This window comes from Corythoichthys intestinalis, chromosome 15 (genome assembly GCF_030265065.1).
Source record: "Corythoichthys intestinalis isolate RoL2023-P3 chromosome 15, ASM3026506v1, whole genome shotgun sequence".
NCBI lineage: Eukaryota > Metazoa > Chordata > Actinopteri > Syngnathiformes > Syngnathidae > Corythoichthys > Corythoichthys intestinalis.
The window spans coordinates 29250199-29272524 of record NC_080409.1 but is presented as its reverse complement, the minus strand read 5'-3'; the positions used below and the strand labels follow the sequence as shown (position 1 = coordinate 29272524).

Genomic DNA, 22326 nt, shown 5'->3' with positions numbered 1-22326 from the left:
TGTTTCTTTCTGTGGCTCAAGGATGTTCCACTTATCTAAGACAAGTATAGCAGTTTCCTGAGGAAAAAAAATGCCTTTGATAATTCAACAATACTTCAACTGATTGATTGCAATTGAGGATGATAGCTGAGTTGCTCTAAAAATTAAGTTTTTACTTTTACCTTAAAACAACTATGGCCATATTACCACTTTCAACAATCAAACTACGGAAATGGATCAAGAATCTTCCTATTGTTGTAATCTTAATTCATTAGTTAATATTAGCTGTCATTGACGGTGATAGACTCCAATCAAATGGCACTGAAAGGTGATCATTCCATGCTAACCACCCCAGTTCAAATATGACGTCTGTTGCTGTCATTGGCAGCCAATGTGTTAATCCTACAAAATCCAGGCTCATTATTTTATTCCCATGGTTAGTTTTTACTTTATCCTCAGATGAACGTAAAATACAATACTGTATTCGTATTATGAAGTTTCCCTGGAAAATATGGTCAACTTTGCCGGGCATTGCATAGTGACGTTAGTCAAGATTGACAATTTGGCGCCCTCTGCTGTCATAATCCCAAAATTATATTTATTTTTCCACATACAGTACCTTTTGGGAATAAATAAAAATACAGAAAAAATTGGGGGTGGGGGGTTGCGTTTAAAACGTTTTCCACCTTAAAAAAAGTGAGTTCAAAACTTTTTGTACTTATAAAAAGTGCGTTCAAAACCTTTTGCATTTTAATAAATCTAATAAAAACAATATTTTCAAGAATTTTTTTTTTTATGGGGGAACACTTATTTTTGCAAATAATTTCTTTGATTGAATATATATATATATATATATATATATATATATATATATATATATATATATATATATATATATATATATATATATATATATATACATACACATATATACTTTTTTTTTTTTTTTTTTAATTATTGAAGCAACTTTTTGGGCGATTGAATGCTTTAGATACAAATGTCCTACTCATAATATGGCCCGAACATAAAAAGGATTGCTTCAATCAAAACATTTCCAATGGAAAATTAAGTGTTCAAATGCGAATTTTTGCACCACACTAAGCCACTCGGTTGCTAACAGTCATATGCTATTGTTTAGCCACAACTGGATTCATTACTCTATTACTATTCATCCTTCACACAGCCGCTGGAAACAGAAAGGTTGTTTAACCCATCCACAGGTTGATTGATGATTTTCCGACACTGTGCAGGTGTGCGCTGGTCCTCATGAGAAACGGTCTTCCTGAAGGCAAAACACTACTGCTTTTGTCCACCAGCGTCGCTAAAATTAACCAAAACTGAAAAGTTGCCAAGTGTTGTGAATTTTCAAAGACTAACGGGGGCTACCTTCTATTAAATCATTTAAAGGTACAACAGTGCCACATTGAGACTACAGTGTTAATGGCAGCATACTTCCCGTTATTTTTTAAGATTCTGCGCTTTTCATCTGCTTGTGAGCGTCCAAATTCATTTTAGCTCTTCTTGAGTGAAAAAGGGGATACTTTATTTATACACTAAAAGTGCAAATAAATAAAAATAAATAAAAAATTTGAAAAAAACGATGTCTTATGTTGTGTACAAATATAAACTTTCCGGTAAAGCGGATGTTTTTTTTAATTTTGGATGAATTTATGCAATTTTTTATTTTTAAATTGAGGGGGTGACTGGCACTAATTTTTCTTTGTATTAATTATGAATTGTTTTGAGTTTACTTAATGCAGCCGCATTTTGTAGGTTTGCGTTATTGGAGTTTTTTTTTTTTTTTTTTTTTAAACACTTATAAATGAACGTTCTTAACCAGCGAACCCTTTTGTGTAAGCACGCAACAAAGTATTCAACTCACATGTGAACGTGTATTCAAATTTTAATTAAATATATAATGGCACATTGAGTCAGTTCTTTTAATCCAATAGTTTTAATGTATTTGGTGTAAAAAGGTATCAACTCATGGACTACCATTGCTAGCGCGAGGCATCCATTTTCACTGGGGGGGGGTGTCAAAATTCATTGGACTGGAAAAAGGATTGGATGTCTAGCGTCGTCAACGGCAGTAAAACTTTATATGCACTTGTACTACTAGTACATGTAGTATCATTATACACAAACGTGTAGTACGAGTACACATACACATGCTTGCAGTACATGCGCTTAGTTTTACTGAGCCATTCTTTTCACTTGTGAAGAAACAGAACTCTTACGCCGCTACTTTGGACTACACAAGTCGTTACACTTTTCTTCTTTATTATAGATATTAGATTTTACTTTTGTTTTTTGCCAGCGATGCCAACAGTAGATGACTCGAAAGTGTGGATTTTAACCTCTCCCGGTTTTTGGGCACCAATTGACAACGGAAAAACTGCGATATGATCCTTTGCTTTCATAACAGGAACTAGAAATTAACTATTCCAACTAGAACTATTTTCTCCACTAGAGGGCTCTCATGCTCTTTGGACTAATGATGCTATATTTCTGTAAAAAAAAATATATATATTTTTTTTTAAATCTCCCCCCAGAATTCAGTGATTTTTGTGGTTAACTGTGGTTATGTAATGGGTTATTGCACAATATAATAACAGTTCGAGTACTTTGTGCTGAGAAAAAAAACAAGCATCATAGTTACAATTTTACTTAAGTATTTTCACCAAAACACTTTTTTACTTGAGTATTTATTTTTGTACGGCCACTTAATATTTTGAAGTAACGCTACCCTTATGTGAGTAAAATTGTTGGCTATTTTATTCTACCCACCTCTATCCTTGTCTTATTTCTCTAACCTTAGTTTACAAAGCTCTGGCTACCTGGATGAAGACAAAGAACTTATCTTGTGATTGGTGGAGGGCAGGACATCTGTTGTAAACACAGAATCAAAACTTTTACAGGCTGTCAAGACTTTTAAAAGGAGAAAATCTCTGCTTAACAATTGAGAACCATGTCCAAAAAATGTCCAAATAACATGTTTAACATGTACTGAAATACCATGGCCATTTAATGAATAATTGAAGTGCAAAACTTACATATTGCTCCTTTAGCCAGAAAAAATAGGTGGGATTTTACAGTTTTCTATATAAAACAGCAATTTGGGGTTTTACTGATTGCAAATGTTTTTGCAAGCTTGACATTCAAACTAAAATTCCAGTCAATAAGTACAAGTCAATATCAATTTGTAGACAAAAAGCACAAGACGCACATGCAGTGAGCAGTTTATTCCACTAGTCTGGCATCACGGCGTCGGCATGAAAAGGTATAAATAGCTAAACCCCGCAAAGGCGGTCGTGGCACAACGCCGGCGACATTTCCTTTGCTACACTGGCTCCCCTGGCGCCGACTTAGTGAAAGCTGGGACCTTAAAGAATGGGGCTGCGGTCGGATGTACATGCATCGGCGCTACGCTTGCACAACGGATTGTTCCGGAGGTAACTGGTTTCTTTAAATAAATGGAACGTGATGATATTTGACTTGTCAGAGTGGAGGCCAATTTGCACGAGTGGTTCCTGTCAGGCTCCTCTGAAAACAAATACACAAGAGGGACCAAAAAAAGGAAAAGAAACAACAAAAACAGTCCTCACTGACGTCACGTCGTCTTCGATGATGATGAGTCAAAAAGCAAACCGGCAGAGAAAAAAATACTTTCAGAAGAGTCGCGCTCCGAAGCCAAAAGTCTGTTTGATGGCCTCGAAATAGAACCTGCGCCAGCCGTCCCTGGTCCGATCCTCGTCGTCGTTGGGGACGCCGCGACAGTCCATGCGCAGTTCCGTCTCGTTGCGCCGATCGGCGAACGTCAGCGTCACCGTGGCGTAGTGCTCTACAATGTCAGTTCATAGATAATAGTCCATTAATCATAGAAATCCCATGTTTTATTACCACGGCTGCTACATTTTAGCTGTAAAAGCTGAAGTCAAACCAAAGACTTTACATAGAGAAAAGTTGGACTATGAATATTATGCATGAAAGATATCGGAAAAAAACTTAAAATGCGAGTTTTAGGGGGTTTGCGATATATTGCGATACATATTGCAATATTAAAACGAGAAGAATTTTCACCAGATGACTTGAATAGCTCTGTTTGGGAAGACTTTGCTTGATTCACCATGTTTTTAGTGTCATGTTATTAGTGTATTGCATTCAGTATTCTATTAGATTGGTTTCCCCATTTTTTTAACATTTATCCTTGCATTCTGATTTTTCCCCCATTTGTTTCATATTCCTTAAATAATGTATCACATTCTTCATCATAAAAATGTTATCTTAGTTGCTGTATTTTTTATTGTTGAATTATAGATTTAAGGTGCTTCAATTTAATTGTATTTATCTATTAATTATTCATTTATTTAAGAACCGAAAGTGCAAAAAATGGCAAAAACGTGATATATAATTGTATTTATATAATACCGTTTAATCCAGGCTATGGGGGTTTATCTGTGAATGATCAAGGGATACAGAAAGCCATGTCTCTGCACACTTGCTGCTTTTATGAACCAAACAAAAAGTTTTTTAAAAATGTGTTCAAAAAAAAAATACATCACATCCTGCGATAGGACTATTGCGCATGCGCACATCATAATGGCGATATTCAAACGATATATTGTGCAGGCCTAATTATGCAAATTAAAAGATTAATAAGATTTTTAATGGTTTTCCCCTTTTTTTTCTTAAGTTAAAAATGTTAAAATAATTGGAGAACATTTAATTTTAAAATAGTTTTTTTTTAAAAATTAAACTAAACATTTACCCCGTTTTTTTTTTTCTTGGCACGACAGTCATTTTAACGATTCATGCAGGATCTTTTTCTTAAAAGCCAAAAGTAATACAAAAAACTTATTTTGAATTAGAAATATTAAATTTCAAATAAAATAAATTGGTAAAATAATAAAGACACATTCAAACAAGTGTGGTGCTTGTGTATCTGCTCTAGGAATTTGATTTATTAATTTTTCTCGTTTTCTGACCTCACAAAATTTTAACGATTTCCTGCACAATTTTTTTTCCTTAAAAGCCAAAAAAAGTAATACAAAAAATATATTCTGAATTAGAAAAAATAAATTACAAATAAAATAATAATAATAAATTGGAAAACGAATAAAGACACATTCAAACAAGTGTAGCCCTTGTGTATCTACTCTAGGAATTTGATTTATTCATTTTTCCCGTTTCCTGACCTCACATACGTAAATATAACTCCTTGGCTGCCATTTACGGCAATAGACATCCAATTCTTTTTAACTGGAACTCCTAGTTGAAATTGATTGGACGTCTATTGCGGTCAATAGGCGTTTTCAATACCAATTTCCCTTCTTCCCAGTCATCTGCATATTACTGAGAAAACATGTCTGCAGAGGAGCCCAAAAAAGGCCCTAAAATAGCTTGAAAGATGATATTCTTGGCACTTTCAACGCAAATGGTCATGCAAACCTGGTAAAATGGAATCAAAGGCTGTAGAATTTTATATATGTATGTATTAGGTATTTGCCAATTGCATATTTTGCACCCGAGTTCTAGTCACCTGATCTTGAGAATATGCCAACACAGAATCCCGATCAGATACCGAAGGAAAAAAAAGTCGTTGCCCCATTTCTCTAAATATACAGTATATTACATTGCCTAAAACAAATTTCTACCCTTTCCACCACGCAAAATGCCCACTATGCACACATTGCAAGTTGCAAATCTCCCTTTTCGATGGTAAAATATTTCCACACGGCAGACATTATCACTCTAGCAGCTAGGCATTTAGTTCCCGCATTAGCTTCCAGGACATTCTCCTATTGGGCTGTTTACAGTACTTTCTCTCCCACGTTCTCCGGGAGTGTAGCGGAGTATAAAATGTTACAATTTCGTTTCTTTTGGTATGCCATTGTATTTCTGGATTCTTTTGTTACTTTTTAGCCCTTTAAAAAATATATATATACAGTGGGGAGAACAAGTATTTGATACACTGTCAATGGATTTTCCCATTGGCAGTGTATCAAATACTTGTTCTCCCCACTGTATATATATATATATAGGCAGTGTATCAAATACTTGTTCTCCATATATATATATATATATATATATATATATATATATATATATATATATATATATATATATATATATATATATATATATATATATATATATATATATATATATATATATATATATATGAAAAACCCGATCCTTTCACCCCATTCCGATCGTCTGAAAAACAGCCCATTTCCGATCACGTGATTAGATCGGGGACATCCCTAATACATTTGTTAAAGATAAAACAAACAAAAAAAATTTTAACTTAAAGAGTAACTTTAATGACAAAATAATTATAGGTAACATTTTTTAAAAGATTAAAAAGGAATATTTAATGTTTTCCCATAGTAAAAAAATCATTTTAAATAAAATTAAAACTATTTAAAATTAAAAAGAACACTTTTTTCCCACCTTTTTAGTATTTTTCCAATTAAAAATTCCCTCCAAGACTTTTTTTTTAAACGTGAAAATAAAAAATAAGATTGTTGAATATCTCTATATAACGTTATAGATTCTTTTGATCATCAGTTAATCAGAGTTGAACGAGTCCATTAATCGTTTAGCCAACCAGGACAGAACTCATCCACTGCAACAATATACCATTCCTTTACCATCAGGTTACAGATATCAATCAATTAAGTTCAAGAGAGTACGACTAGGAAGAAGCCCGATACAGGCAGTTATAGCTGCCCTAAGCAGCAGATCCTGATGATTTACTGTACCATTAGGTTTACCATCACTGTTTTTGGTCCTGTCAGCGTTTTACGCGTGTAACGTAACATACTCTGTGTAATGTTCTGTACATCCATCAAAGATGAATTTCCCTAAGGCAGGGGTCGGCAACTCATGTCTTGAGAGCCGCATTCGGCTCTTTAGCACTACCCAAGTGGCTCCCAGGAGCATTTTCAAAAATGTTTGAAAACGGAAAAAAATGGTTGAGGGAAATATATTTTTTGTTTTGATATGGTTTCTGTAGGAGGACAAAAATGACACAAACATTCTTAACGTTTTCCAATGCTCTAAAAATGTGTAGACTAAATATTAAATTTCATCATTTTTGTCAATGGAGATTTGCGTCATAGCCTGCAACGCACGTTTTTATCAGCAGGGCAGGATGCCAGCCAAACAAACCGGCCGCCGAGTACTCAGTTGGGAGTGAGAAAGTTACTTCTGAAGAACTTAAGAACGCAAAAATAGATTTAAGAAGTGGACTGCATCGCCAAACTCCACTACTGCTGCATGTAGATTCGAGAGAGAGAGATGTGCACGTACACGTTTGCTCTTTTGTATAACTTTAATATTTGTTAATATTACTCTCTGTGTGTTGGTATCATTAATCGCTTTACACACGCATTTTTAAGTAGGAACTTTTAAGCGAACGCATTCAAGAACAACCGGACCATTTTTAAACAGGCATTTTATTGGAGAGCATTTCGACTCTTCGGCCAATCATTTAGCGAGAATAACGGAACGTCACTGTCAAGTGCTGTCAAGCGAGTAAATAGTATTTCTACACCGGGAGACAATAAAGTGTGAAAAACCATTCACAGATGGTGAGTACATTTACTCATTAACATATCAGAACTAGGGATGTCCCGATCCAGGTTTTTGCACTTCCGATCCGATACCGATATTGTTTTGCACTTCCGATCCGATACCGATACTGGCCGATACCGATACCGGCCTATCTGAGCATGTGTTAAAGTTTAAAGTTATTTAGCCTCCTTACTTAGTTGTCAGACTCATGTTGAAAAGGGTTTTAGTACTCTTGATAACAACTAGCCAGCTGAATTAGGTGAGTGTGAATAACACACAACGGTTGGTAACAAGAAACTGACCTGTTTATTCAGTGACAAACACAAAACATTATAAATAACAAACAGAAATGGCGTAGTCAGTCAGTAAAACGTGCAAATAATATTGTAAACTGTCTTAAAAAAGCAAAACACACAAACAACCTCAGTGGAAAATCCCACAAACCTCCCAAACTATTAGATGCTTTTAATGTTTCGTGCATTAGTTACAATAATTGTATAAAAAGCCTCTCAGGTTTAAATAAACGACTATTTCAGTATCAAGTTAACATTTTAAAACAGTAAATAAAATACTCAAGTCCCCATTCTGTATCAGCAGCTTTAAACTACATTCAATGTATTTACTTTTGCGAATCAACTGTCAAAGTTGTTAAAATTGCTCCCGTTATTCCATAATTTCCCTTCTGTCTACTTTCGACATGTGAAAGTTTTAAAACTGTTTTGAAGATAGATTCAAGTCAAGATTTTGCCGATTTAGGAGTATTTTAGATAAAAATTCATTAGGTACGCTTGGAAGATTCACAACAGCCTACTAGGGAAGTCTCCTGCTTTAAGATGGCGGCTGTTTACTAACGCATCTAGTTTTCCATACTTCAATGTTGCTAATGCCGTCGAGTCTGTCATTTTGCATCTAGTTCTATATACATATGATATTTATTATCTACAGTAAAACAATGTTGACGTAGTTTGTAGCGGCTGTCAGCAGCAGTCAGGTATTCTTGTGTTTTTTATCCAGCGACATGAGTTGAGCTAAAGCCGTGAGTCGAGCATTGGCATTACCCGGGTGACAAGCATGCTGTTTACTCTCTGGACTCAATGCGGTCTGTTTCTCATTGCGTCCCGAAGACTGCGCTGTGTATTAGTTCCGCTTTACTTGACATATTTCAATAATCGGAATTTGGATGTGAATCGTTCTCGAATCTTCCACGGCCGAATCGCTCAAGGATGTAATGACGGGTGGGCATGTTGTACCGTGGTTCTAAGTGTTGGATGGTGCGTCTTTATTCAAGAGGGATAATGGCTCGTCATCCAGAATGAATTCTTCGGCAATGACTCTTGTTATTCCCAGGGCTTTGGGACTGTCGAGTGCCAGTTTGTCACGCATAGCAAAAGTTTCTGCCAGTGTTAGTTGCGTAGGACCTTTCTTTTTTTCTTCGGTTTTCTTAACATACTCCTCATATTGTTTGTGGTGGCATTTCACTAAATGCTTGATTAGGTCGGTTGTATTAAAACTCCTTACAGCTTTACCACCACGCTTAACTTTATTGTGGCATATGTTGCTACTGATGTCAACAATAATCGATGCGGCGATGCATCCCGATGCGGGCCATGGACGATGCGATTCGATGCGGGCAACAAGCCGAATCGATTCAGCACATATTAAAATATATAAGTCAGTTCAAAAATCTTCCGGTGATGCAATGGATTTGGTTTCCCCATTTGTATTATTATTCTCATGTTTACCTGTAGAGGGAGCTACTGTACAAGCAATGCAGGGGGGACGAGGAACCCAGATCTGCTTCCTCACAGGAGTAACGTCACAGACATGCGCAATTGCGCAGTGGCAATCGAGAAAGCAGAGAGATAAGACATAACAACAATGGCTGAAGCGGAGAAAGAGGGAGCGCGAAAGATTATTGACGCACCAAAGACATTGAAAGCAAGCGTATGGAGACATTTTGGCTTCTATGAGGTTGGTGGGAAACTTGACCAAACTTATGCGGTGTGTAAAAAATGAAAGGCTGCTACTGTGTGTAAAAAAAAAAGAAAGCCCTGGTCTCATTCAAAGCACTAATTAAATGCTGTGATGTTTTCTTTTTATTTTTATATATATTACTATTTTCATTTGACTACAACCAGGAATGACACAAGAGCCTATAAAAAGTTGTTTAATGTCTGACCGCTTGTGTTGCCTCATGATTCACGAAAAATATGCTTTGCTTTAACATTTTAATGCATCACAGGCTTTAATGCATCGTGATGCATTGCCGAATCGAACCGAATCGAATCGTAGCCCTCTGAATCGAATCGAATCGAATCGTGGCCCTCCGAATCGTAATCGAATCGAATCGTGAGGGCAGTGCCGATGCACACCTCTATATGTTGCACTCTGCCTCTTCGTCTTTGTCGTCCACGCTTGACTTTATTGTGGCATATGTTGCATTCTGCCTCTTCGTCTTTGTCGTCCTTTAAGGTGAAATGATGCCACACAGCTGACATTTTTACCGACAGTCTCTCGGTAAATTGGGAGACGGTAATGTAGTGTGTTGAAGGTGTGCCGTAAAATGCGGACCGGATTTTAGGGAAACCGAAGCAAAAACTAATGAATTGTATTATGTAAATCGATGCGCCGGAAAACCCGGACAGGACTTTTTAAAAAAAACTGGATCGGAAGTCTGGATTGGAATTTTTCCGTGTCGGCCAATCCGTTACCGACGCGCATTTTTTGCCCATATCGGCATCCGATCCGATCCATATATTGGATCAGGACATCTCTAATCGGAACACCTAGTTGCAAATTTCAAAAACAAAACCGAGGTAATAAAGAAAATCAAAGACATGCCCAGATAAAGCGCATGTTATGCACATTCCATTTTGTTGTTTTTCGAAACCTCAAAATAAAAATGACATCAAAAATTGGATTTCTTTATTTCATTTCTATAATCTTATAAAAACAATGAAACAAGTCATTAATATTGTAATGAAGTTAAACTTGAGGTGGCATCACACAACAGTAGTCACGTCGTGCGTTGAATGCACCCCAGGGAAAATAAACATTAAATCACGATGGCTCGTTATGTATTTTTAGCCGACTTGGTCATTTTGCTAGTAGACTAATATAGCTAATACAGATACATACAGCAGGTGTTGCCTTCATTATTTGGCTTATTTAAGGCTTTTGATTTTCTGCGGCTCCAGGCATATTTGTTTTTTGTTTTTTTTTTGGATCCAATATGGTTCTTTCAACATTTTGAGTTGCCGACCCCTGCCCTAAGGGGACTAATAAGTCAATCTAAAATCTAATCAGTCCATTTATCAATGCCCTATGTTACTTAACACTGCAATGTGACTGGTTCTTTTCTTCTATATTGTGCATCTTTTGGCTAGTGCAACTTATACTCTCCTCCAAAAAATATGGTAACTTTGAATCAAACTACATACCACATGGCCAGTTGTTGTACCTCCACTTCATCACTATTTTCTCATCTCGCACCTACCAAAAATGTCAAAGATGTCACTCAAATGTGATTAATTCCACAAGTGTTGCGGTCTTTGCGAAAATGCATTCTCACCAACTCCATGAATTCCCCCAGAACATTTCCACCTAGCAGCTGAAACCTTCCTCCCTTCTCTCCATCCACTGCGGCCGGAGCATGCGTGAACGCTTGAGTCATCTGCGACGCAGTAGGCAAGCCGTTACAAAAAAAAAGTCAAAGGAGACCACTTTGTTTTGGCAACATTACTATTAGACGTTTCTAACCTCCTGATTTACAAAAACTCTGTAGAGGTCCGCCGGGCTGGTGAGGAACGTTTCCGTCATGCTGAACTTACACGTGGGAATCTTCACGCCAGTGTTGACCGGTGCCGCCGTAGTCCCGCCGGACGACGAAATCTGTCAACAAAATGGGAGTCAGCAACGTAGAGCGCGTAGCGTAGAGAATAGCCGCAGAGGTGTTCGACAGGGCCCACCCGAGTTTTGTCCGTCTTGGCTTTGGACTGCGAGGAGGACTGCAGCTGGAGCACACCGTTAGCCGTTGGCAGGATCATGCCCTGAGTGAACTCTGAACATACGCAAGAAATAACGACAGGACTAAAACACATGTCTGACATGCGATATTAACCGTCACTGACAATGATAAACGTCCAATCCAATTAGCCAAATCTCGGGGCAAATGGATTGGACATCTATCGCCATCAATGGCAGACAATCAGTTAATAGGATTACTGTCTTGATGAAACAAAAACTAATCCATGATCAAATTAATTGTCAGGTATTTTGTTAAATGAGGAATCATTTTGAATTGGAGACCAAAATATTGTCCAAAACCCTCTTTTTTGAGTCTCTTAATTGTAAATAAATTGTTATCTACTTTTTATTTGCTTTACTTGTTCTACTTTTTCTTTAAAAAAAAAAAAAAAAAAACTAAAGGTGAAACAACTTAAATATTGCCTTTAATTTATTTTTCTAAATAGGTATTTTAAATTAAACAAGAAAAGTGAAATATTTGTTACAGGTAGTCCCAAGGCTATGACCTGACTTACACGAGTTCGACTTTACGACGCCTGAGTCTCGTCTTTTTTTTTTTTTTAAATGTTGACTTTTGTTTTGTGATGCATGCTTTTATTTTGCCACAGGAAGTGTAGAACAGGAAGCGAGCACATGCACAGACACGCGCCGCCCACCTCACACACGCATACACAGAGCAGCCGAGTGACAGAGTTGACAGCCTGCGCGCACATTTGTTGCTTGTGAAGCATCCAGAGGCGACGGCTGTATATAACCCCCTTTGTACTGTTTACTGCGCGTTTTCAATAGTGTTCGAATACTTGGGGCGAGTTTATGTGATTGTTTTTCATGATGTGCGAATGCTAACTGATACGTGGTAATCATTTGTTATTGCTGTATCAGCGGCTACTGGTCAACGCAAATTTGAATTGCTGTTATTGAAGATGAGACTGATTTAATTTAATTTTATTTCATTTTCATTCTGAAAGTGCTGATGTCATGAGCAGCTGAATAAAGTCAGCAAACCACACGGATGTCTGACATTGTCATTTCGGAACTTAGCTCACTGTCTAGCTAGGAATTAGCTCCAACGTCTTGGCGAGGACAGTATAATGACGTATCATACATGTTTTTGGATAGTTTTTTTCCCTTTTTTTATTTAGAAGGTGTTTTGAGGTATTTAAAGGGTTGATTACGATTTGCTCGGAAATCCAGGTTACATCGCCAGCGCAGGAACAAAACTCCTTCATAAACCGGGGACTACCTGTATTTATATACTGTAATTCACTGCTCAAGAAATTTGAGGAACAATTTTTAATCAGAGTATAGCAGTACTTTTCAAATAGTGGGAGTGATGCCGGGGCTGGCGCATGTGACCTCAAGGAACATATTTTTTTGCCATACTAGAATAAAGTGTCATTGCACATCCACTCAGTGGGTGGCAAAGTCATTCACATTTTCAGAATGGGCAGTATTTTTTAACCAAACAAGCACACAGCAAAGAGCACTGGAGATGAGAAGCGCTAAGACGAGGAAATATGACGAAGCGTATGTAGAGTTTGGTTTTGACTTTGAATAAATTAAGATGTCACTTAAAGACATTAGACCCAAGCACAATGATAAGCCACTTCATTTTTTTTTCAGTGAAAACACGACGAATATTGCCAACAATTGGCCCATTTTGTCAGTGTTACATCAGTAAACTAGCGAGCACTGTTAGCATCATATAAGGTGACATAACAAGCTGCTCAAAGAAAATAATCTCACACCTCACAATGTATTTTTACAGTTTGGATGTGACTTTTTTCTTTTTTTTTTTTAAATCAGGCAAATTGATGGGTCTTTAAATCTTCTCTGTTACAACACAATGTTAATGGAGTTATAATTTATTGTAAGTTGATCTATATTACTTTTTTCTTTAATATTAAAAAGAACAATGTCATGCAGAAGTGTATTATAATAATTTTATAGACTTTATAAAGGGGAAACAGCAGAAAATGTTGTTTTTAATTATTTTTAAATTGTATTTACTACAATATTTTTTAAAATAAACAAATAAGGAAAAATGCCAATATTGGTTTTACATTTATATTTATTTTAGTTCTTAAAATTGTCCAAACTATCATTTGGAGCCTCTTAACAGTAAATAATCTCTATTTTTTAATTACTTTTATTATTACGTCACATCTTTTTAACAAGAAAAAAATAGAAGCGGAAAACAGAAAATATACCCTGACAAATGAAACAACTTCACCATTTTTGCCTGACCTGATTTTAATAAACCCACGTAGCTTCCGAGGGCCTCGCGGATCTTGTCGGCTCCTTTGGACTTCATCAGGTGGACCAGCGGAGTCTCCGGCTCGTCTTTGTTCAGTGAGATGCTAATCTACAAGGAGATGGAGGAGGGATAACATGAGGGCGAGCTCCCTAATGACGCACGGACCGGCGTGAGAGCTTACATCCAGATCGTCCATATCGTTCTCGTCGGACAAATTGGGAATCTCCACAGATCCCTGGTATTTGATTCCTGATTTGGACATGCCTGCCAAAACAAAGTGATTAAGTTGCCATTGACAGCGGTAGACGTCCCATTTCATTTGAAGTTTATTTGCTGCCAACTCTCCCAGTTCAAATGGATCAGACGTCTACTGGTAACTTAGTCATTTTAATTCACAGCAAAAGGATGAACAGAGCCGCATGATTGGATGTCTGTCATCATCAATGTCATTGAAAGAGTTAATATTTCTCAGGCAGCTGACTTTTCAAACCGACCTGTCCAAGTTGCCTTCAGGTTCCACTCGTAGAAGAAAATGAGCTTCCCTTTGCGGTTGTTGATGGATGCCTCGCCCTCCACCTTGCTGACTTCGGTGACCTCGCAGCTTCCGTCGTTGTTCTCCACCCTCACGCCCATCAGGAGACTTTTTAACTTGTCGGAGGACCAGCTTGTGGCGTCTCGTTCCGTCCTGAGGCCAAACCCTCAATTATTAAAAGTCCAGCAATTCAAAACCCCACGGTGATTTGAGAGTCTTCATAAGCAATCCATTACAAACATATCGCCCGTGGTTCCATATGCAAACAAAAAAACAAAATTAAACTAATTTGTGGATACATTTGAGTTAGTAATGTTCAAGCGAATCAATACTTATTTTTAGTGATGCACGATCATACATTTTTCAACCGATACCGATAACCGATAATTTCCTCCTCATTCCAACCGATAACCGATAATGTCAAGCCGATAATTATATTAAAAGATGAATGTAAAATTTTAAAGTATACACAAAAGAAAATATTACTGTGCAAAAATATAATTTATTGCTCTTTTTTTCAACATAAAATATGAACTACTCGTCAATTCAAACATCTAAATAATGACAGATTGTCTGACATTGTGTAATGGTAAACTTTTGGCAACAATTACTTAAAGAGTAAATACCTAAGTTGCAAAAAATGCCTTTAAAAGTAAGCCATTCCTAACATATATAACATTAATACACTGCAAAACAAACCTCCTTAAAACTAGTCAGCTTTAAGTGTAAATCTACTGGCAATAAGTGAAATTATCTGCCATCGCTTCAAGTGTATTTCTCTCAGATTTCTTGGAAGAAAAATAGCTAGCTGAAAATAATCTTAACAGCCTTGTTTTAAGCAATACATTATTCTAATTAATCCTAAAAAAAAAAAAAAAAAAAAACTTGGAAGAAGGAAAGATTTTGAATAATATTTGTGGCTACAGAATATTGATTTAAGAATTTGATTATCTACTGTGACTGTAATTGAGCAGAGAAATAAGTTAAATAATTTGAAAGTGATTGCTAATGTTATATGCTTTGTTGCACACTGTGAAAATGATTAACTCAAAAGAGCGAGATGTCATGTACCCATTCTGCAGCGCTTTGTTTACATTTGCGGCTTTCACGACATTTGCTTTACAGCAGCTAAACTGATACACGGCAGTACTATTTGGACGGAGTTGGAACTCGCACCCGCGTGCGTGTTGTTTTGTGCCCGAGTTTTGTTAAGCCTAAAATAAAGGCAGCGTTACAAAGTCATTTGACCGCTCGTCATTTTACATACTGAATGCATTATTGACTGGCTGACTTCGTTTTCACCATGTTTAAATTATCATCTAACCACTGTACCGTCATGATAAGCTTGCTTACTGGACATCACTTTTTTATGAAGAATGGTGGTCGTATAAACGTCATTATTTTTTCATCCAGGGCCTTGGCTCTCGGGTCATTTAGGTAAAAAAAAAAAAAAAAAACGTGTCTTGTCTCGGCGGCAGCGGCAGCTACGTTCGTACCGGATAATCTGCCCGCCCCGGCCGGTTCGCCGCGGCGTATTCGGGTCCTGGCTCTGCTCGAAAAAACCGTGTCTTGTTTCGGCGGCGGCGGCTACATTCGTACCGAATAATCCGCCCGCCCCGGCCGGTTCGCCGCGGCGTATTCGGGTCCTGGCTCTGCTCGCACGCCCTGGGCGAACGCTCGAGAAACCGGGGTGTTCGCCGGAGGTCCCGAGGCCGGGGAACCGGGCTCGGCCCGCCCCGCCAATGGCGAGGCGGCGGCCTGCCGGACCGGCCAGAGCGGCGGGCTCCGTCGGAAGACGGCTACTTGCCGACGATAGGTCTCCAGTCGTGCCGGTGTTTAGCCTTAGATGCGAATTTACCACCCGCCTTCGACTGCATTCCCAAACAGCCCGACTCTGTATCGTCACAAGCCCTGTAGTTTAACTTAGTTAGTGTTTACAATAGCTTTAGCATTCCCGCTAACAGCAGCCTCGTATTCGTTCCAAAAATCTTTGTGATGCAGTTTTAAATGCAGGCATGAAAATGGGTCAGGGGTTAAAAAGGTGAGAAAGGTGTGGAGGAAATATGTTCCGGCGTTCTGCCAAAATGTCCTCTGTCGGCGAAACGTCCTACATGTGGCGAATTTGACCATTTTAATTTTTCACATAAGGCTTAATATTCGAGCGGGGGTTTAATTAGTTGAAGGAGTTGATTTCAACCACCATTGACTCGCACTAGTTTAGCCACTCCGGACCCCTGAAACTAACAAGTAACTGGCAAACTGCACAGAATTTGTTCAAATCAACTCCAACGACTAATTAAACCCCGGCTAACTCAAAGATTAAGCCTAATGTAAAAATTCTGAACTTCCCCTTTAAAATAAAGACCATTGAATATGGCCATTAAAATGTTGTCTATAAAAGTTTTAGAGCAATAAAATAAACAACAAAAATGAATGAAATGAACAAGAATCCTTCAAACTATTTCATAATGGGTCCAAATTATTTTTCGAACAGATCATGTGACTACAGCACCTTAGAGACAGCCGTTTGCATTGCTTAGCCAAAACTACAGCTGAGGAGGCAAGATGGATATTTAGAATTTCTTTCAACCTAAGCTTTCAAAACTTTCAACAACAACTGAGCTTGAACCGAGGATTGAGCACGAGCAGTATCAAAAAGTCCTGGCTTTCGTGTTACCTGTTGTGCTGTAATTCCAAGTGGTGCTTGAATTGGATGCTTATAGCGGTCGACAGTCTTTTTTAGCCAGGGCAAAGTTCGCAGCGCACGGAGATGTTTTTGTCATCTTTACTGGACAAAAATGTGACGTAATGGCTGTGTTTCCAGTGTGCAAATGCAGCCGTTTGTAGTATATCTCCTGCCTATTTCATTGCATCCTGGAGGGGAAGCAAGGCTGTGTTGTTTTGGCCGCAAACTCCCAGCGCTCACGGCTCACGCATCATGGTAATACACGTGACCCTTTTTTACCATCCTTGATTAGAAAATGTGACATGTGATGTCACTCCCATGACTACAGTATTCTTCATTCTACATACATTATGGGGCAATAACAAAATAGTAATGCACAGGCATCAAGGAAAGTAATTTTACTCAGATTACTGATTTAGAAAAATGAACGCGTTAGATTGTTCTTTACTGAAAGAAAGTAATCAGATTACAGTTACGCATTACTCACATAACGCGTTACTGACAAAACTGCTTTTATAATTACCATTAAATACACAAGCTTGACGCTACTTTACCGGGAGCTACTTTTTCACCGGACGCTCTGGCAGTGTTCAACGCAAGCTGCAACAAACGGCAGTAACTTTGTCATACCGCAAAATATGAAAACGATTAAAACCATTACTCACCAAATTCAATATGCTGGCGAAGCCGTTCATCTAAAAAAAATTGGGAGTGAGACCTCACCTCGTCCAGCAAACGTGAATTTGTTCTTAGGACAAGATCATCTGTCGCAATTAGCGATCTTTGACACTCTTTTTCTCCTCCCCACATACAAACTTGATTCTCTCTCAGCGGCTATGATTAACCTCAATGAAGTTGCTCTCCTAACTAAGCCTTGCCTATCATTCGTCTTTGTAAGTTTTTAGTAACTTTGTGTATTGAATTTGAAAGGAAAATGTGTGTTTTGTTTTTGGCGAACTTTTTCATGAAGCTAAACTGTTGAAGCGACTCACACGTGAAAAAATACGATTGTACAACGTTTTAAATGTATTCATTTGGTATATTTTAGTTACCACGATTTGAGAGATCAATAAATTGAAGAATTTACGCCTTGCATTTGGAGTGCTTCTTTTTGGGTTGCTGGAATAGCGTCACTGACACTCGCAGCATCAAACAGGGGAAGGGGTAAGCGCTGCCGCGCCAAGCCACTTCTGGCTGCATTTTCGACACATGAAAAATAACGAATACGTACTACTGTATGACGGAAAATTTTAGTGGTTTTGTAACCGCCACGTTTTCATAGCATGGTAAACCGTGAAGGTAACCGGCACATGCCTACACCCGAACCCCCCCCCTCCACCCCCCTTAAAAGTTTTCTCCTCGGATCTACACGATTCACGTAGGTCATCCTTTTTGACTTCAAAACGGCGAATTTCGCCGAAAGGTGAGAGATTTTCATGCCTGTAAATGGCTGCTGGGTTAGTGGTTTTGAATGAGGACGCTTTCTTTATGCCTCGTGGAACTTCTACGATACATATTTCGCAGATGGCGAGAGCGTCGTTTTCTTAGTAACAGCCGCCATATAATATTCAACGACTTCTTGTCGTGTAACTCCGCCTCCTCAACCCCTCCTCCCTCAGGGGAGAGGGGAGGGGTTGAGGAGGCAGCGTGCTGAATTCTTCGGTTGCGCACATTTGGAGGCTAAATCAAGTATATAATTATCGGATTGCATTATCGGTTGAATTTTTTTATTATCTGGATTATCTGTGTGACGTCATAATTGCCATTATCGGCCGATAATTATCGGTGACCGATATTATCGTGTATCTTTACTTATTTTGGTAATTAATGAAAGGTTTTGAGACATTGCTGACTTTAAAATTGTGCAAATTTGTTTTTTGAGTTGATATATAGTTACAGTTCTTGACTTGAAATTCTTGGAAAGAACTTTTTTGTTTTTATTTTTAAAAAAAATTCTAAACAAATATTTAAAATAATATATGTATGAGTGTATATATGTGTGTGTGCGTGTGTGTGCGCGCGTAAACTTTGATTAAAAAAGGGGGGGAACATAAATTTTAAATTAAAAATATGTAAATATTCTTTTTTAAATTAAAAAACGTTATATATTTTATTTTATTCATATATTTTAAATTAAAAACAAGGGAATACTTTCAAATATTCATTTTTTTAACATTTTATTCATTAACATAACATTCTTTAATACATACTCCTTTTTATTATATATCTTAAAAAATATTTATAGGCATTCCATTTTATTATTTTCAAATAATTTTCAAAAATTACATATTTTTTAAATTAAAAAACAAAAAGGAAAAAAAGTTAATTCTTTTTTAATTAAAGAAATATGAAATACTGTTAATTATTTAATAGCAATTTAGTAATTTAATAATAATTTATTTGTATTTATTTATTATTAAACATTGTAATTTGTTATACTAAGCTGATGATCTTTGTAATGAACCAAAAATTCAATATTAAATTAAAACAATCATGCATACATAGCTACTTAACTTTTTTCAGCACGCCCCAATACATTTCAAGCTAAAATGTAGTCATACAATAAAAAAATAACATATCGTCTATATATAACCAGATCAGTCGACTTATTTAAAAAATAATCGCAATAAACTGCCAAAATAATTATTTGTGACAGCCCTAGTGGGTACAGAGCAAAACTTTTAATACACCAGGAACCCGAAACTTCCCAGCTTCCCAGAATGAAGTATGACTATATTTTTAGATCTGGTCTAATGTACATGAGCACAACTGCTGCACAAGTCTTACGCTGGAACATTTCAGAAGAAGTTGTTCCAGGAAGACAGTGACAAGTCGCCATGGTGATGGAGTTTGGTTGCCATGGACAACGGACTGAGCGGGAGGATGACGATAATTGACGCTGACTGAATGGACATGACAACATTTGTTGTTTAAGTTACCATTGTGGTCATGACCGGATAATGTTGTGAAGATTATTAATTCATTGTTTGCCATTGACAGCGAAAGACGTCCAAATCCATTTGGACCAGGAGTGCTGACAGTGATTGAACAATCACCGACAGTCCTCTCCTAGTACAAATGGATTGAACATTTATCACCGTCAATGGCATCTAATGAGCTAATCAGTTATTTTGCTCGTGCAGTTGTGTGTTTACCAACCAATGGGTTAACACCTTGCTACATTTTTCATTATGGATATCAGAGTAATACAGTTGCTGTATTTCTTTTAACTTCATGTTATGTGGAAATGTTAGTCAGATACATATGTAGCAATCAGTCAAAGAATTTGTTACATGACAAGGACAAAAAAAAAATGTAGCCAAAAGTCAAAGCTTTTACTACATAGTGTTCAAACAGTTCTGATAACTAAATTAGTTTTTGATGAATATTAATTACAGCTAAGAACACAATTTGACCATTTTCCTTATTCCTTAAGTTACTACCATGTGTTATACGTGTACTTTAGTGAATAGGGAAACTGTTTAGCTCCTGTTGGTGCAAGTACTAGCTGTAAGCCATTAAATTATATTTGATTTAAACTGGTTTTAGGGGTATATTTGCACGTGAGCTTGTTTAGTGCTACTTTTTTACCTTTGTTTCCTATTGGCAAAAGCTTTTGGTCCTTAGCAACGTGCATGGCTTTTCTAACTGTATTTAATGTATTATTAACATCTTACGTCCTGGGCTATTGTAGCTATTAGCTGTCAAACACCTTCTAGATAACGTGTAGTGTCTAACTACAAAATGTCAAATATATTTCAGTCCGGGAGGTAAAAATACAACCATAAGACATACTTTGAGCGACATTAATTAAGCAAATAGGGCGTAAATTTGCTGTTTTGGTACGGCCGGAACGAGATCGGTGTGGTCTTAGCATTAGCCGGTTAGCTCGCAGCCGTCCTTTCTTCCCGCCTCACCAGTGCCAGTTGTTGACATTCGTTGCGTCCGCTCGCTCTTCGACGATCCAGCGAGGGTCTCCTTCACCCCACTTGGCCATGTCGGGTGTTCTTTCAAGTCAATTCAGTCAATATAGTGTGCCAAGAGAGAGGGAGAGAGAGCTGCTCTTCCGCCGCAGCCGCCACCAGTGTGGACACAGGCAGCACACGCTTTGCTTCTAGAAGTCTCTTTGCCGGCCCAGTAGCGGCCGGGAGCTTTGACTAGCACACACCAGAAATTGCTGGAAACGGAAGTTGTCGCAGCGGGAACGCCTCTCTGTCGTCGGATAAGATCTCGCGAGACGTTGCAGGTTGCACGGGATTCTCGTTTGAGACTTCCAAAATGGCCGCCTTATTCAGTTCTGGCTCTTTGAGTCACTGTTTCAAGATTTTTAGCATTATTTTTCCAGTGTTAATTAATCAGATTAGAAGTGGGAGGTGGTCTTCCTGTGTGGTCATTGTTATGTTGTTCGAGCATTATTATGAAAGCGAACAAATGCTAGTGGAAACAGTAGAGGTGGGAACCTTTGGGCACCTAACTAGTCGATAACGATTCAGAGGCTACGATTCGATTATAAACCGATTATTGAAGAACCCAAGCTATTAGCTGCTTTTAATGTTTCGTACATTAGTTCCAAAATTGTTCAAAAATCCTCTCAGGCTAAACCAAACTACTATTTCAATATCAAGTTAACAATTAAAAACAGTTCATATAATACTCAAGTCCCCATCCTGTAGCTTTTAACTACATTAAATAAATTTAATTAACTTTTGAATTAACCGTTAAGTTGTTAAAATTGCTCCCGTTATTCCATAATTTCCCTTCTGTCTACTTTCGACATGTGAAAGTTTTAAAACTGTTTTATCATTTAAAGATAGATTCAAGTCAAGATTTTGCCGATTTAGGAGTATTTTAGATAAAAAGTTAATTAGGTTCGCTACAAAAGAGCCTTCCAGAGAAGTCTACTGCTTTGAGATGGCGGCTGTTCACGAACGCCAGCAAGTCTGCCATTTCGCATCTAGTTCTCTATACATGTTCTAACGCCGGTGTAGGTTCACTATCCTCTTCCCCTCACTATCCACTCGCTCTCGCTATATAAGCTATATAATTGGCCGAGGAAATGCTGTCCCGTGAAATGCCTGTTTAAAAATGTTCCCGTTGTTACTTCTTGCGTTCGCTTAAAAGTGCCCATTTAAAAAGGAAAAGCGATGGATGATACTCCACGCAGAGCGTATTATTAACAAATGTTAAAGTTGTATAAACAATTAGCGAGAATAAGGAACGTCACTGACAAGCGCAGGCCCCCGCGAGTGGATAGTGAGGGGAATAGGA

The 22326-nt window shown here is 37.7% G+C and overlaps 1 protein-coding gene across 1 annotated transcript; it reads right to left on the bottom strand.

Annotated features, from left to right (window-relative positions):
- Window positions 1-3206: 3206 nt before the first annotated feature.
- LOC130931389 (activator of 90 kDa heat shock protein ATPase homolog 1-like) lies at window positions 3207-21249 on the bottom strand. Its single transcript, XM_057860151.1, has 9 exons — window positions 20976-21249; window positions 14335-14525; window positions 14022-14104; window positions 13831-13948; window positions 11526-11617; window positions 11317-11448; window positions 11129-11230; window positions 10998-11049; window positions 3207-3820 (listed from the first exon to the last, which is right to left on the bottom strand). Exons 1-9 carry the CDS (start codon window positions 21053-21055, stop codon window positions 3648-3650), a joined length of 1023 nt encoding a protein of 340 aa, XP_057716134.1. The 5' UTR covers window positions 21056-21249; the 3' UTR covers window positions 3207-3647.
- Between the last annotated feature and the right edge of the window lie 1077 nt (window positions 21250-22326).

Excerpts from the sequence above, each read along its gene's own strand:
- LOC130931389 (XM_057860151.1), bottom strand. The coding sequence starts at position 21,055 with ATGGCCAAGTGGGGTGAAGGAGACCCTCGCTGGATCGTCGAAGAGCGA. Across the intron at positions 14,526-20,975 it reads AATGTCAACAACTGGCACTG|GACGGAACGAGACGCCACAA; the intron begins GTGAGGCGGGAA and ends GTTTGGCCTCAG. Across the intron at positions 11,231-11,316 it reads GAGTTTTTGTAAATCAGGAG|ATGACTCAAGCGTTCACGCA; the intron begins GTTAGAAACGTC and ends ACTGCGTCGCAG.